At 34.2% G+C, this 17,237-nt stretch overlaps 2 protein-coding genes across 7 annotated transcripts in view; both read left to right on the top strand.

Moving 5' to 3' along the window:
* Positions 1 to 112: 112 nt before the first annotated feature.
* LOC135101790 (uncharacterized) lies at positions 113 to 5,758 on the top strand. The gene is made up of 4 exons (XM_064006085.1): positions 113 to 219; positions 2,436 to 2,599; positions 3,829 to 3,984; positions 5,288 to 5,758. Exons 1-4 carry the CDS (start codon positions 113 to 115, stop codon positions 5,521 to 5,523), a joined length of 663 nt encoding a protein of 220 aa, XP_063862155.1. The 3' UTR covers positions 5,524 to 5,758.
* Positions 5,759 to 12,481: 6,723 nt separating this feature from the next.
* Positions 12,482 to 17,237, top strand: part of LOC135102276 (protein singles bar-like) — a 17,942-nt gene continuing 13,186 nt past the window's right edge. For 2 of the 6 annotated variants that reach the window (XM_064007242.1, XM_064007236.1), the window contains exon 1: positions 12,662 to 12,825. Coding sequence is in view for 3 of the 6 variants with exons in the window: in XM_064007238.1 (XP_063863308.1) it covers positions 12,519 to 12,530 (12 nt within the window). In the remaining 3 variants the exon portion in view is untranslated. Of the gene's footprint in view, positions 12,531 to 12,661; positions 12,826 to 15,490; positions 15,608 to 17,237 lie in introns of those variants that run through there. The other 4 variants (XM_064007237.1, XM_064007238.1, XM_064007239.1 and 1 more) reach the window with 4 other exon arrangements.

Genomic DNA, 17,237 nt, shown 5'->3' with positions numbered 1-17,237 from the left:
ATATAAAACAATGAGCATCTAACTTCATCATATATTTCACATAATATCAAAAGCCAAGTGCATTTAGTAGATCAAACGTGAGAATGTAGGTTTAATCTTTTAATTCTCCTCTATGCTTGTTTTGCGAGAGGGGTGGTCCGCTGACCATGGCGGTTATAAATCCTGTTGCAATGATAAGAATGCCTCCGACGAGCCGGAATTGACCATTGGGTGGGAGAGGTAACACTCATAACGCAGCGAGGTTGCATGACCGGTTGCCGGTGTGCAGGTCCATTTCATTCAAGACTAGGTGAGCTTATATATTATTTAATGTTCTACATTCCTCCTAACCCAGAATTGATATTCATGAATTTTGAAGGTAACGACACGTACTGGTTTATATTAAAAAAAAAATAATAATAAATAAATAAATAAAAAAAAAAAAAAAAAAAATATATATATATATATATATATATATATATATATATATATATATATATATATATATATATATATATATATATATATATATATATATATATATATATATATATATATATATATATATATATATATATATATATATATATATATATATATATATATATATATATATATATATATATATATATATATATATATATATATATATATATATATATATATATATATATATATATATATATATATATATATATATATATATATATATATATATATATATATATATATATATATATATATATATATATGATCAATCCTGGTATCTGCCATCTGGAACTGGTACACTTGCCACCCCACTGTGACTCCAATCATTGAGTTTATATCACGTAAAGATTTTATAATTACAAAGTTTACACTATGCACTATATAAAGGTATAGTTCTTACGGTGAGTTCAAATCTATTTATATCTTTATGTTATAAATGGAAGATAGATTCGTGCAACACAAGCATGAGAAGAATTTGGTGAAATTAACGTGCCTTTTTACAGGTTGGGGCATATCTAGAGTAATTATTATTATTATTTTTTTTTTTTTTTATTAATTATTTATTTTTTTTATCTTTTAACTGCAAAGTTCTGGATCAAGGCAAAGGATAGTATATAAGTTCCTTGATCACGGCGACCCGGCCCAGATGAAAATGGGAAACACCGACAGAATAAGGATAAGATCACGGCGATGGTCCAGAGGAATTGAAGACCCGAGGAATGCGAGGAATAAGGGAAATGGGAAAGGAGAAATAAGACAAAAGGGAAATAAGGGAAAAGGAAAATGCAAAAGGAGAAAGAGGAGAAAAATGATGATCCGGTGATAATGCTAGAAATACCAGGCAACAACTGTACGCATTTACCACATAATATAAGTAGTGGCCTATCTCTCGCCTGTGACTATAATAATATCAATGTCAGCGTAGTCTCACATCAAGCAAAAAACAAAGCGAGTCATCTTTCATGAACCTGCAGCCATGGTAGCCTGTAATAAATTGGTATTATGTTATCTAAAGTAAGGTTTGTAGTACAAGGAAACCCTCTTACATCTTAGTCAAAGCTCCTTCTCTCAGCTTTTATATAGCCTATGCCTAGCAAGCAAGGAAGATGATATAGACCTTGGCAAATTATCCAGCATATAAATTACAACTTACATCTCCACTAAGATCTTAACAATTTGATATTAAAGATTATCATCCAATGTCCTCGTTTCTTCACAAATCGATGCATCCTGATTCGTAACTTTTCGCTGGTATTGCTTATTATGTAATCTATTGCTATGTCTTGGTGCAACATTAAATGATCTCGCATAGTTGGCAGTGGTTTAGTTGCTGGGTTGGCTGTAGTCACACACACACATCTAGTCATTGTTATTAATAAACCTTGCATTTGTTGTTGTTGTTGTTGTTGTTGTTGCTGCTGTTGTTGTTGTTGTTGTTGTTCTGTCACATTGCAGATAGTCATCACCTGAAAAAAATAGTAACAAAAAAAAAAAAAAAAACTGAAAGGTGTATAAGGAAGAGAGAAAATAGACAAGAAATATACGACAAAGCGGCTACAGGCAGACGGAATGAAAAATAGAAAATACCCATAGCAACATTAATTACGAAAAATAAATTAAACATTTAGATACTGATCCTCTTTGTTAATATAATTAAGTTAATCTATGACAATGAAAAAAAAAAGTTTGCATCGCGGTGAAGAATATATATATATATATATATATATATATATATATATATATATATATATATATATATATATATATATATATATATATATATATATATATATATATATATATATATATAAAACAAAATGAAAATATGAAAGTTGAAAAGGAGACATGTGCTGCACATTTAGATATTCATTTTATCACTTTGCCTATCATTTTGTATTAAAACTGACGTCAAGTGATTACACATTCACATATTAATTTCGTTTAATTTCTTGGTTGTGTCCAACAAGACTTCAGAGATCGCGGAATCGGACGCGGGCAGCGGAGGGAGAGACCGTGTTTTGGTTCGGCAGTTTTGGGTGTGGACGTGAGGGGCAACTCTTAAATATGTTTGTGTATAGGACCGTCATTCTGTTGCTTCTAGGCCTCCTTTATATGGCGGCCACGACAGAAGGTAATACCAACCCTTCTTTGATGCTGTTGTATAGACTGTGGGATCCATAAATAATGGAAGTTTCACAGGATAGGTCACCAGGTATCTACGCGAGGTTATGTTGGTAATCACACGTAATGACCAGCAGGATGTAAAATCTCAGGACATCTGAAGGATTATTATCGGAATTTTGGTGTTTTCAACCAGTAATGGAACCTATGATTAAAATACAGTTTATTCATGTATTTTAGTGTGTTAAGAAAGGAAAAGACAAATTAGAATTCTCTCTCTCTCTCTCTCTCCTCTCTCTCTCTCTCTCTCTCTCTCTCTCTCTCTCTCTCTCTCTCTCTCTCTCTCTCTCTCTCAGTGTGGTGTGCAGCAGCATGTAGGTGCATGGCACTTAGTCTTTATCACAAGTCTTCTTCATTCATATGTAACAATGTAAGAGAGGTAGTGCAGGCAGTCACTTACTCCTTCACTCTATATCTTTATCAGTATGTGTGAGTTTAGTAGTCTGTGCAAGATTGAAAAATTCTCATCACATTATATTGGAGGGACAGGATGACAGAGAATTAAAATGTTCTAGGACAGGACTGGTCTGGAGCCCCTTCCCCAGTGGTAAGCAAGGGTATATGTGTGGACATGAATTGTGTGTATATATTTTATAATTCTTTTATTGCTTCAATAACTTAGAAATACATCATATTTATGTGCCTCTCCAAGATTCCTTGCGCCATGGGGTGATGCACTGGCAGATCTCGCTCTCTTGGTTGACTTGGGTAGGGATGTGAAAGTGGTCACAGCAGAAGAGAACTCATAGATATAACACTGGATGCTTGTATTGAGGAGACAGTGATTGATGTGTTTAGATATATCTCATATGATGTGTGATATTTCAGAGAGAGGAGAGAGAGAGAGAGAGAGAGAGAGAGAGAGAGAATATTGATGCTTATGGTGAAATAAAAATACCAAAATTGTTTCTCCAGGAAAAATACTTACTTGTCCATTACTTCTGGTAATGGACAAGGTGAAATTATGAAACAAACAATTTAGTAAATATTAGTAAAATCCAACAGATTTAGATATCAAGAATTATTATCATCAATAACCCACCTAAATATATATATATATATATATATATATATATATATATATATATATATATATATATATATATATATATATATATATATATATATATATATATATACTCATACAAGTTCATAAAATTGAATTTTTTTTATTTCCAGGGATAAAATGTTGGTTCTGCAACAGTATGCTGGACCCATTCTGCAGTGATCCATTTGACAATTCCACTGCAAACCCCAAGGACTGCAGTTTGGAGGAGGATCTCCCTCACCTGCGTGGAATCCCAGCCACTATGTGCCGCAAGATACGAATGAAAGGTAAGCACCGAGAAGGACAAAGGAGAGGCCAAATTCTCTCTCTCTCTCTCTCTCTCTCTCTCTCTCTCTCTCTCTCTCTCTCTCTCTCTCTCTCTCTCTCTCTCTCTCTCTCTCTCTCTCTCTCTCTCTCTCTCTCTCTCTCTCTCTCCCTCCCTTATACAAGGTATATAGCAGTATACATGCATTTTTTTATTACAGTTGAACCTCGGTTACTTAATGTCTCCTTTTTTTAATGAATCGGTTTTTTAACAAAATTTAGAACTACTTATTGCTTTGGTTGTGGTACCAGAATTTGATCCTTGAATAAAGTTACTTGATTTCAAATATTAAAAGAAATAGCAAAAGCTGCTGTTTATTACTAATTTATAGCTTCAATAAATATTTACTTTGTTTTTATTTATTTGGAAGAGAAACACAGAGTTGTTTTTTATATATTTGGAAGAGAAACACAGAGTGTAAGACATAATTCAATCTGTTGAAAAGCCTTAATGTAAAAAAACAGTTTTTGGTGCTTAGGGGTAATCGCAAGCCACTTGTGGGTCTCGATGACCCCCAACACCATCACTACTGCACAAGTGCATTTTTCCAGTAGGTTTTCTAAGCAACAAGATGTCTAAGTGTTATGATCATCTTTATTTTGATGGTAAGTGGGTTGCTTCTCTCTGTGTCCCTCCGTAAGGTGTACCTCACTAGATTGGTGACAAAGAGAATACCTGCACGGTCTAAACAGTATCTTTTGATGAGCTCTGTGTCTCTAAGTTTATTCAGTACATCCTTTCTGGATAAATAATTTGTGAGCTGGAGATGTTATGAAGCAACCATCTTGGCTATGGGAGTGTCTGTCACAAGTCACTAAGACAGGGTAGGGTAGTGTCTGAGAACAGGATAATCCATTTTACATTGATTCCTATGGGGAAATTAGTTTTGGTTTTCAAACATTTTGTATTTCAAACAGTATTCAGGAATGAATTAAGTTCTAGAACCAAGGTTCCACTGTGTTGTTATTATTATTATTATTATTATTATTATTATTATTATTATTATTATTATTATTATTATTATTATTTGTTTTTCATGTTTTTGTTTTTTAAGTGAGGTTCATATTTCTATCTTCTGTTGTGAACTTAGTGCATTTGCAAGAGATGATGAGCTACCACAATTTCCATGGGGCTTTAACTTAATGCCAGAAGTTTTTCACTTGAGTTTAAATTGTCACTTGACTTTGGACGTGAAAATAATAACTTGGTCTTGAAAGTGAAAAATAAAAAAACATCTAACCTAATGGTCTATTTTTCCCATCCAGTGAATGGTCATTGGCGATACAAAAGAGACTGTGCACGGCTTGGAGAGGCTGGTGTGGGGGGTGATGAACGCTACTGCATCTATCGCACAGGCACCTTCAATATCCACACTGAATACTGCACTTGCAATGACAAAAATGGTTGCAATCCTGCATCTGTGATTTACCCCAGCTTTCCCCTAATAGCACTTCTGGGATTATCTGGGGTAGCTGGGTGCAGATGGTGGCTGCAGAACTGAGTGGGGAGCAAATTCTGTTCTCTCCTTAGTACCATGCATGCGGTTATCTCCTGTGAGTAGCTGTTATTTGTTGAATGAGGTGGATCATCCCATAAACTTTTATGGGCCTTCAGGCTAGTAGATGGCTGTGAGATCTGCTACTATCAATGAACTGTAAAAATGAAATATCCATTTGTGAATCTCTTCCATGTTGAGAAATATTTAGACCCTGTCATATATATATATATATATATATATATATATATATATATATATATATATATATATATATATATATATATATATATATATATATATATATATATATATATATATATATATATATATATATATTTTTTTTTTTTTTTACCACTGCTTTGACCCTCTTATGGGACTGGCATTTCAGTGGGCATATTTTTTTTATTGTATTTTTGTTGCCCTTGGCCAGTGTCCTTCCTACATAAAAATATATATATATATATATATATATATATATATATATATATATATATATATATATATATATATATATATATATATATATATATATATATATATATATATATATAATGCTGATGTTATTTCTGACTACAATATTTTAGTGCATATAAACTAAATTTTAGTGCATAAAGCTAAATTTTGGTAAAAAAAAAAAATGCATATGATAAAACATTGTTGTTTGTTAGCTATCAAGGCATTACTTTCCTTGACATGTTTGTAATGAACTGTTGTGTAATAGTTTTGATTACTAGTTCACATCAGCAGAAAATATTGAAAATGTTAAGAGCACCTCCCAAAAAATATATCTTTAGTTTAATAAAGATAAGAGAGAAATAATGTGGCAAATCAGGTAAGTGCAAGTTAAATTTAGTAATGTAAAGTTAGATTAGCAGTGCATTAATGATATATACATATTTATTTTCAGTTCTATGATAGGTAGTCTCTCAGAGATTGGAAATAGGATTAGTTTATACAGCTGTATTTTAACAGTGAAAGTATGAATCTCCATACAACTTATTTCCATGCATAGAAAAGTATTGGTCCATGTTTAATGTTTACATAATATTCATTCCATAACTTTCCAAAGAAGTGGTTATTTCAGGATTAAGTTCTGAACAGTTCTTTTTAATTGTACTATGCTGCATGTAAAGTGGTTATTTCAGGATTAAGTTCTGAACAGTTCTTTTTAATTGTACTATGCTGCATGTAACTGCATATTTTTTTATTTATTATTTTTAGGCTTCCTTCTTTCCCTTATATTTTCCCATGCTAACTCATGGATGATTCTCTCTCTCTCTCTCTCTCTCTCTCTCTCTCTCTCTCTCTCTCTCTCCTCTCTCTCTCTCTCTCTCTCTCTCTCTCTCTCTCTCTCTCTCTCTCTCTCTCTCTCTCTCTCTCTCTCCCCTGCAGTCTCATTTTCTATATTTTCTTATTCTCTTTCAAACAAATAACTAGATCCAGAAGTAATCCTTATGAAGGTCTTATTCTATTAAAATTTTTGTTGGTGTTATGTATACAGTTTTATGAAAGGTGATTGTGTGTAACTGATATCGATGTAAACCCTCGATGTAACAAACAAGACGGGGGGAGGGTTGGTTGCTAAAGACAAAAATTCACTATAGGGAGAGAGAGAGAGAGAGAGAGAGAGAGAGAGAGAGAGAGAGAGAGAGAGAGAGAGAGAGAGAGAGAGATGAGTTGTGGTTGTGTCAACCAGTGATCTTGACAATGGCTGATGATGCAACACACTCTCTCTCTCTCTCTCTCTCTCTCTCTCTCTCTCTCTCTCTCTCTCTCTCTCTCTCTCTCTCTCTCTCTCTCTCTCTCTCTCATAATTTAACACACACACACACACACACACACACACACAGAGAGAGAGAGAGAGAGAGAGAGAGAGAGAGAGAGAGAGAGAGAGAGAGAGAGAGAGAGAGAGAGAGAGAGAGAGAAGGCAAGCAACAGCCTTAGAGGGGTCCTTATACCAAAATTTGGTAAATAGAGGTTCATTATATTGAGGGTTTACTATGATTTTTTACTCCATGAATTAGTATTATTATGTGAACCATTCAGTGGTGTGCATTTTTTATTATGTTCAATACTTATGTGTAACATTATGCTAGGTGAATTTGGCACTAAAAGAGAATTACCAGGTGAATAACAGTTAGGTAATTTGATATGCATTTCATACAAATCAGTGGCATCTATGCAGGAAGTGGTATGAATTTTTACATGATAAATATGCCACAGCTCCCAATGTAACCAAGGCCTGTCACTTTATTATAAACTTGAACAAAATTTAAGGATAGCCAGTCTTGCTGTGACCATCCTCATCCCTAGCAATGCTTCAAGCAGTAGCCAGTTATTATTCATCATGTTCAGTTTCTGCTGCTTGGAGTATTTGTGTTAGAAGTGAATTATAAGTGATTTTTTTTATTTTATTGAATATTTATATTAAAGAATTGTTGGCCTAAGAGTTTGTGTTATGTTATTGATATGAAGTACTTGATCTTATTGTGTACAGGTTCTCTCTCTCTCTCTCTCTCTCTCTCTCTCCTCTCTCTCTCCTCTCTTCCTCTCTCTCTCTCTCTCTCTCTCTCTCTCTCTCCTCTCTCTCTCTTCTCTCTCTCTCTCTCTCTCTCTCTCTCTCTCAGTGAGGTCCTTCTGACTTATGTTTGCATCCTGTTAAACCCAGCTTACTTTCTACATTCCATTTAACCTGACTTCTCTTTTGATAATGCCATCCTAAGTCAAAAAGATATAAGTTTGAATTATCTTAAATAAAAATTCATTGAAGATGATTTGTACATAAAAGTGCAGAACCTTGGTTACCAAATGTGCCCTTTTTCAAACAAATAAGTTTTTGAACAAAATTTTGAAGTCATTATTGCTTTGGTTGTGGTACCATAATTTGGTTCTAGAACTAAGTTACTTGATTTCAGATATTAAAAGACATAGCAAAAGCTGCCATTTATTACTAATTTATAGTTTTTATAAATATTTACTTTGTTTTTATATATTTGGAGGAGAAACACAGAGTGTAAGACAGTAATTCAATCTTTGAAATAAGGTAAATGTGATCCCTTGATGTAAACAAACAGTTTTTGGCACTCAGGAGCTATCCCAAGCCACCCCCTAATGCCATCAGTACTTCACAACTGCATTTTTCCTGTACCTTTTCCCAGCAGCAAGATGTCTAAGTGTTATGATCACCTTCATTTTTATGGTAAGTGTGTTGCTCCTTTCTGTGTCCATCTGTAAGGCTTCCCTCACTAGATCAGTGACAAAGAGAATACCTGCATGGTCTAAACAGTATCTTTTGATGAGTTCTGTGTCACTAAATTCATTAAATACATCCTTTCTGGATAAATAATTTGTGAGCTGGAGATGTTGTGAAGCAGCCATCTTGGTTGTGGGAGTGTTTGTCACAAGCCACTAAGACTGGGTAGACTGGTGTCTGGGAACAGATTAATCCATTTCACATTGATTCCTGTGTGGAAAATGGTTTAGGTTTTCGAACATTTCGGATTTTGAACGGTTTTCAGGAATGAATATATATATATATATATATATATATATATATATATATATATATATATATATATATATATATATATATATATATATATATATATATATATATATATAGCTTCTTGTATTTCGTGAATTCATGTTTGGCACTCCGTACATGTTTATGCATGTATGGAGTGGAATACAGATATATTTTTAATCATACATAAATTTTATAAAACAAATATAAATTAATTTTGAATTAATATATATATATATATATATATATATATATATATATATATATATATATATATATATATATATATATATATATATATATATATATATATATATATATATATATATATATATATATATATATATATATATATATATTACCCTCTTATGCCATAGCTTCTTGTATTTAGTGAATTCATGTTTGGCAAGGGTTGATATGCATGTATGGAGTGGAATACAGATATATTTTTAATCATACATAAATTTTATAAACAAATATAAATTAATTTTGAATTATACTTCAGTTCAACTTGATTTTATTTATGCTGTATACCAACAGTATTTATTTATGAAGTCTGTCACTATGAGGTTACTGTGAAGTAACACAGTTATATTGTTTTACTGCTGTTCTGTCTGGCATATTCTGTTGTTCATCTGATTCTCTAGTTTAACGCTTTTTTGCTTTTTAACATGCACATTTACTTTATATTGTAACTGTCATTTTTTTTTTTTTTTTTCTCCAACTGGAGGACTAATTTCATGTATTGTGTTGATTTTAGTTACTTATACAGAGTACTTGTTGGTGCTGTATCTTCTGGAAACCTAATGTGGTCTCTTTACCATTGTCACTGATGCTGCATGGCCAAGTTCTGCATATTTAATAAGCCTGTGTTGTTGGCATATATGAAGGGAAGACTTGACATAATTATATAGGGTAATGCTCATTGATAATTATTTATTTTTTATTTATTTTTTATTCATTTTTTATTTTATTTTTTTTACTATACATGAAGGCATTAATGGGTTTGGTATTCTTTATCAGTGCTGTATTAAAAGTATTTGTTTCTGTTTTACACTTTGAGGCATTAATGGCATTAATGGTTTTAACTTCTGAAAATGTTGTGATAAGGAATGTATGGTTAGTATATGTTGAGGCATTAATGAGCCTAGTATTAACTTCAGTGTTTTGTTACTGAAAATATTTGTTACTCTACTGAAGCAGTAATGGGTCAGGTATTAACTTCAAGAATGGTGTGTCAAAGAAAGTGGTTGTTACTATACATTTAGGCACCAAAATATTTTAGGAAAAAATTGAGTGTGACTGATAGCTAAACCACTCTACAATATTCACTAAGCACTCTAGTACAGGGACATACCTTCATTCTCCATTATATGTTAGTATACACTTGTCAGGCTGGGCAAATATTCCAAAGTAACAGCTTTTCATTCCAATATTTTAATATAATTATAGTTTAATTTTTTACTATTTAAGTCCCCACTTGATTCCGTCCTGTAGACTCATGCTCACATATTTACTTACTGATGCTTAAATCAGGTATGCTAAGATTTATGTCTGGCATTTCACTGAAATTTAAAGTGATACATTTCCAACATTTCTGTCCTTGGAGTGTTCTAATAAATTTTACTACATATATTTTTTTTATATAGATGTTAACATAAAATATTAACTTTTGTATGGGCAGGATATGCATAAAATAAGATTTTTGCTTTGATTTTGCTAGATGTGAAGCATTTAGTATGACTTCTACACTACATTTCTGAAAGAACACAAGCACAAATTATTATAGTACAGTATATAAGCCTATGCATCAAGAAGCTCTGATGATTCTTGTCAAAATTTGTATATTTCAGTCAACTATCACATTTTTGGTGATGATGAAAGTGCCTTCCAACAAGACATATTGAGGGATTTTTATATTAATGCAGTATTACATTTTGCATATGAATATGTATATAGCAGATTTCCTCTCATTTTTGTTGGTGGAAATAAAAAATGCATCTGTCATTTATTGGTATTAGAACCTATTTTCCTATAGATCTATTATATATAGCTAATCATAGTAAAGTATTGGTTTTCCTATGATGAAATGTAAAAATATGAAGATAGATAAATTAATATGCATGATAAAAAAAAATGTATATTGATTTGTGGAGAGAAAAATCATATGCAAAGCATCCCTTGTAAATTATATTCTGTTATAATGTCTATGAGAATGTGTCTCAAAAATCAGTTGTTAGGTGCTGTCAGGCAAGGGAATGGTGTAATTTAGTACACCACTACTTTGTAATACTCGTAATCACTTTCAATGAATGTCCTGTCGTTAGAAAACCAATCAGGTGTGACATCCTCAATCTGAATATTCTCCACTATTCGTGAGATAGGCATGGTTCTATGAGGCTGTGTAACAGGATTCCACCATGGGCTTCATTCAGGGGGTGGGGTGAGCAAGGTTACAGCTTACTCAGTTTACTGTACTCCCAACATAATATATATATATATATATATATATATATATATATATATATATATATATATATATATATATATATATATATATATATATATATATATATATATATATATATATATAATGAACCCTCGCATGATAATGATATTCTGAATGGTTTTCATTTCTATAGCACATCCTCTCTCTCTCTCTCTCTCTCTCTCTCTCTCTCTCTCTCTCTCTCTCTCTCAGATGCCTTCTTATACATTAGAAGTAGCAAGCTGTATTACTGGAACATAAAATTTTGAACATGTATCCAAATTCACATTAGGAATTTGTATGTGTATGGGAAACTTGAAAGGTATAGATATTATTTAAAGCAACCACCGCCTGCTACATTTTTTTTCTCTCTCTCTCTGATTTTATTTTCATCTAGTTTTATCAAATCTTCCCTCCAATTCTGTATTCCATCCTTCAGTCTTTTATATTCTTTTTATTTATCGTTTTTTTTAATTAAAAAAAAAAAGTTCGACAAAATCTAGCTGAGCTTCCTGTTGGACACGCTCCAACATGATACCCATTGATGTATTCATCTTTCTCTGGACCCTGGGGTGAAGTGTCATCACACGAATCAACACTGACAAGATAAGGTGTTGCATGGTTTACAAAATTTCATGATCCGGGTGAAGGCCGGATATTGCCCACTTTCTATTAACTGCATGGGTACACCAGTGTTCCTCCCTACATAATATGAAATAACAGGCTGGCAAGTACTTGCGCACATGCAACTTTCCTCCTTTGTTGTATTGCTGTAACAAACAACTAATTAACTCCTCTCAGCTCTGCATACTAACGACTGAATACGAACCGTGTCAAAATCTAGGACATCGCAAGACTCATCCCATATATATATATATATATATATATATAGCCTAGCTTGATCTCATTTCTAAATATACTTGCTTCCTGTTCGGGGTTACTTCCATCCCCAGTTTCTTGGTGGGTGGTGATCAGTCAAGACCCAGCATGCAGGTGCAGGTATACTGTAAACCACTCTACCTAGTCTACTACGTGTTTAATACCAAATTACCATGATAATGAATGTATACTATGTTTTCCTAGTGTAACATCAACGAAGAAATAGACAAACAAAATCAAAGAATTCTCAAATTAAGAGAGAGAGAGAGAGAAAAGTAGGCGTGTGTGTTCGTTGAGGTAAAGCAGCTCGTGTAGTCGTACCGCCGCCACATAGGAGCCAGTCTCACTGAGATAGGGGTCACGCTAACGCTGCTGCCACTCTACCCTTTCTTCATTGCCAATTACAGCCAGTGTGGTGAGTATTATACGCATCCAGAGATGGTGGAGGATAATTAGCCATGTGTCATTTTTGATAGAGAAACTGAAAAACAATGCGAAAGATAGAACTGTCCAAAGTGAGTGAAAGAAAAATCATGTGGGAGCCAACGCCCGCTGGATGTGTCAGAAACCCCGCGGCACCCCGACATCCGCCTGAGTTTCCTCTCAGAACGGTGATGTCTGTTGTTTTTAAGACAAATAAAACACTCCTGATGTTATTTGCTTCATGAGAATGCCTATGAAGTGTGAAGGAATAAAATGGTTAAACTGAGACCAAAATTGGCGGAATTTTTAGCACGCATTTGTTTGACACACGCGGGCACCACAGCGGCGGGTGTTTTCACAGCTGTAAGGACAGTTTCATATTGATGTGGCCTTATAAGGAGAAAAGTAATTTAGCTTCTACATTCTTATACTTTTAGATATTTGGCTTCACAATTCATGGAGGAGTTAAGAAGAAAGTCATGTTTTTACTTCGTTTTTAAATATGCTTCGTTTTGCATGTACATATCGTAGTATATATACGTAATTAGATGCGTCATTGGAATTTATTTGTTTCCTGTTTACATATTTATATCTGTATTTTACACGAAATGGAATATATTAATTCAGTCATCAGTGAAAGTAGATGTTCATTCATCTCTAAAAGCATCTTTTTTTTTTCGCGGAAGAGAACGAACAACACAATGTTTAATTAATAATAAATGAATAACATTACGAGTAGTTTTCCCACTGACATACCTTAAACACAAATTTAATTCAGGGAGCTTTACCCATTCTTTTGGAATGGGGAAAGGGATGTCATATGCTGAGTATTATTTTATTCCCGTTAATTTGTAGCTGTATGACGAGATACAAATGGTGGTAGCTATTGTTGTAAATAAAGAAGTATCTAATCTAAATCAGTTCGTCAACAAAAGTATGAGATAAATACCAAAATGAACACGTTACAAGTCGAATGAGGAAACGCAGCAAGTGGGTGAAGCACTGAACGATAGATGCTGCTGCCGTTGGTGACAGCTTGGCGATGGTGATGGCATGACTCACCGCTCTGGCTTCCGACGAGTGGTCATAATGTTCTTAATGATAATTGCAGTGATGGCATTGACAAAGTGAAGTAGATTAAGATTTGGACAAATGGTTACATGAACAGCACGGAGGAAATGGTGAGGTGCAGAGGAAGTCGGAAAGGGCAGATGATGTCATGGTTACTATAGCAACCCTTGTAGTGTTACCATTTCGGGCTTTTAAGTTAAACAACCTGTTTTGTGTGCTCTTAGTTTTTTTTTTTTTTTTTTCTTTTTTTTTTCAGCTTGTACCATAGAAAAAGTAGTGCGTTAAAATCATGTTACGTGTACTTAATTCATGTATTGTCACTTATCTTGGTGGATTTCTGAGATTTTCTTTGGACACAGAGGAACATTCATTATCTTAGTGTTTTTCCAGCCGCGTCCGACACCAGCGAACATGTAATGTGTGTGTGTGTGTGTGTGTGTGTGTGTGAGACCAGAGTGCTTTTAAGACACAAAGTATACGCATAGTGGTTTTACACCCTTTGCGATTTTTTAAATTTTATACCTATTAACTTGCATTGTTTCGCTTACACGAGCGGTAATTATTTAGCTCTAAGTTTGTGACAACAACCATTACTGTATATTATGTGGGCTTCACTCTAAGTAGGAGACAATAATACAAATAAACAGTGAAGAGGGACAAGAGCAGGAAGGTTGTGAGGCGAGAGTGTCGTAGTAGTCTTGACCTCTGCCCTTGTAGCTTTCACTGGCAGTCTAAGTTTTGCAAGACCTACAGCTTTCCCACCACCTGCTTTTTTTTTTTTTTTTTTTTTTTTTCTTTTTGCACTCTCTCTCTCTCTCTCTCTCTCTCTCTCTCTCTCTCTCATATATATATATATATATATATATATATATATATATATATATATATATATATATATATATATATATATATATATATTAGATGAGCTATCATTCACATAGTTCCGTCGCCATGAGTTGATAATACGTAGTTCACAAGCTAGGCTCTCAAGTTCCAGTCCCAAGTTCAAGGGACATGTATATATTTTTGTCTGGATTGTATTTCTGTGTAATTCTAGATAGGGTGACTCTCTCTCTCTCTCTCTCTCTCTCTCTCTCTCTCTCTCTCTCTCTCTCTCTCTCTCTCTCTCTCTCTCTCTCTCTCTCTCTCTCTCACATGTGCGCACTGAAATTTACTGCCCTTATGAATTACCCTTATCTTTTTCATACATTAATACAAACAAAATGTGTATCACAAGCGTATTTTGTATCAAGATTCATACATAAAGCCTTTCTCAGTGTTTCCCACCTGAGGCGCAAGAATACCAGACAAGAGAAGTGGTTTGTAAGAAAATGATGAAAAAGGTGCACGGCCACGCCCACCAGATCGAGGGCGAGGGAGCGAGGGATGTTGGAGTCGCGCCAGCAGCTGTAATAGCACCTCTGCTCCACGCTCACTAGCACCCACATGAAGCTTATGATGACGCCACAAACTACTTAATATAACTGCAGTGTCCGTTAATGTGTTATCATCATCATCATCATTACCATCGATACCATCATTATTATAGCTATATCTATTTGTATTATTTTCTCACCTCTCACCAGACGCCAGTTAGGCTATAAGCCTGTCAGCTCGATGACATCCGGACAATACTCCTCCATCCGTCTCAGTCTTCATATTCTCTGTTCTCCATCACCTCGATCATTGTCTTTCCTCTTCTGGTAAGGCTCTCAATACCTTGCTTCCATCTCTTCCTTGGTCTCCCTCGTGGTCGCTTGCCTCTTGGTATCCAATCCATATATTTCTTAGCATGCCGATCTTCCATTCTCATAACATGTCCAAACCATCTCAGTCTTGCTCTATCAACATCCTCCAGTAGTGGCCTCACTCCCAACTCTTCTCTTATTTGAACATTTCTCATCTTGGACCTTCTTGTAACACCCCAGATTATTCTGAGCACTCGCATTTCGGCTGCCTGAATCTTCGATTCTAGTTTTGTAAAGTCCAGCATTCAGCACCATATAACAGGATTGGTTTAAGAATTGTATTATAAACTATTAATTTGCATTTTGTAGGCACATGTATATCTTTTAGTATTGGATATGAAGCGTTTATATTTGCGTTATATTTTTCAATCCTTTTGTTTATTTGTCTCATTTATTTAAATTTCTCTTATTTATGTTGATACCAAAATATTAAAATTTTCTACCTCCGTCAGTCTTTCTCTATTACAATCCACTGATAACTGCTCCAGGTCTCTTCCCACTGTCATGACTTCTGTTTTCCTTGTGTTTATTTTCATCCCAATTCTTACCATTCCATCTTGCCATCTGTTCACAGCAATCTGTAGTGCGTCAGGAGAGTCTGTCACAATAGCAATGTCATCCGCATAAGGAAAAGTTTCTTCTTGTGCTTGGTTTGTAACATCCCTAAATCATTTATCCATATATATAATGAAGAGCAATGGCGACAGTACTCCTCCTGGTAGCACTCCAGTCCTTACTTCAAACCATTCTCCCTCTCTCTCCACATTTTACTCGACTCCTACAGATCTTATAAAAACTCTACCACATTGATAATTTTTGGGTTTATCCTATAGTAATCATCTTCCAGCACATACCAGAGTTTATATCAGTTTATCCTATCAAAGCCTTTTTCTAGATGAACAAAAACTACGTATTTACTTCAGTCCCACTCCCAGCTCTTCTCTAGCAGCATTTCCATAGCAAAGATAGGATCAATAGTACTCCTTCCGGGTCTAAAACCATACTGACAGTTTTTTAATTTCTCTTTGACGACCCTTCTGATTCTGTGCTCAATAATTCTTTCGTTTAATTTACCCATATGTGATAGTAGTGATATGCCTCTGTAATTTGCGCAGTCTGTCCTTGCACCTTTATTCTCATATAAAGGACAGATAACTGCTTGCTGCCAGTCTTCCGGTACCTTCTCTTCTTTATATGCTGTATTATACAACCTCACCATCCACTCTACTATTCTTGTTCCACCAGCTTTCATTAATTCTACAGGTAGTTCATCATCACCAGAAGCCTTACTGTTCTTCATCAGGTTTAAGGCTTGCTTCACTTCCTCAACCATGATCTCCTCTTCCACCTCTACAGGTTCATCTTCATCTTGGTCTATATCTCTCAACTCAATATTCTCCTCCATTTCTTCCCCCACATTAAGCAGCTCTTCAAAATATTCTTTCCAGTGACCAGCAACTTCTTCCTCCGCCAGTAACTCTTGCCTATTTTTATCAGCCACTGAATATACCGCTGAAGTGTTTCCCTTTCTGTAGTTTTTGTCATGTTATATAATAGCTCCTTAGTTTCACGTACATCTTGTAGT

Source organism: Scylla paramamosain, chromosome 7 (genome assembly GCF_035594125.1).
Source record: "Scylla paramamosain isolate STU-SP2022 chromosome 7, ASM3559412v1, whole genome shotgun sequence".
In the NCBI taxonomy this organism is placed as follows: Eukaryota; Metazoa; Arthropoda; class Malacostraca; order Decapoda; family Portunidae; genus Scylla; species Scylla paramamosain.
Note: the sequence above shows the minus strand (reverse complement) of the source record. Positions and strands in the feature narration are given on the sequence as shown.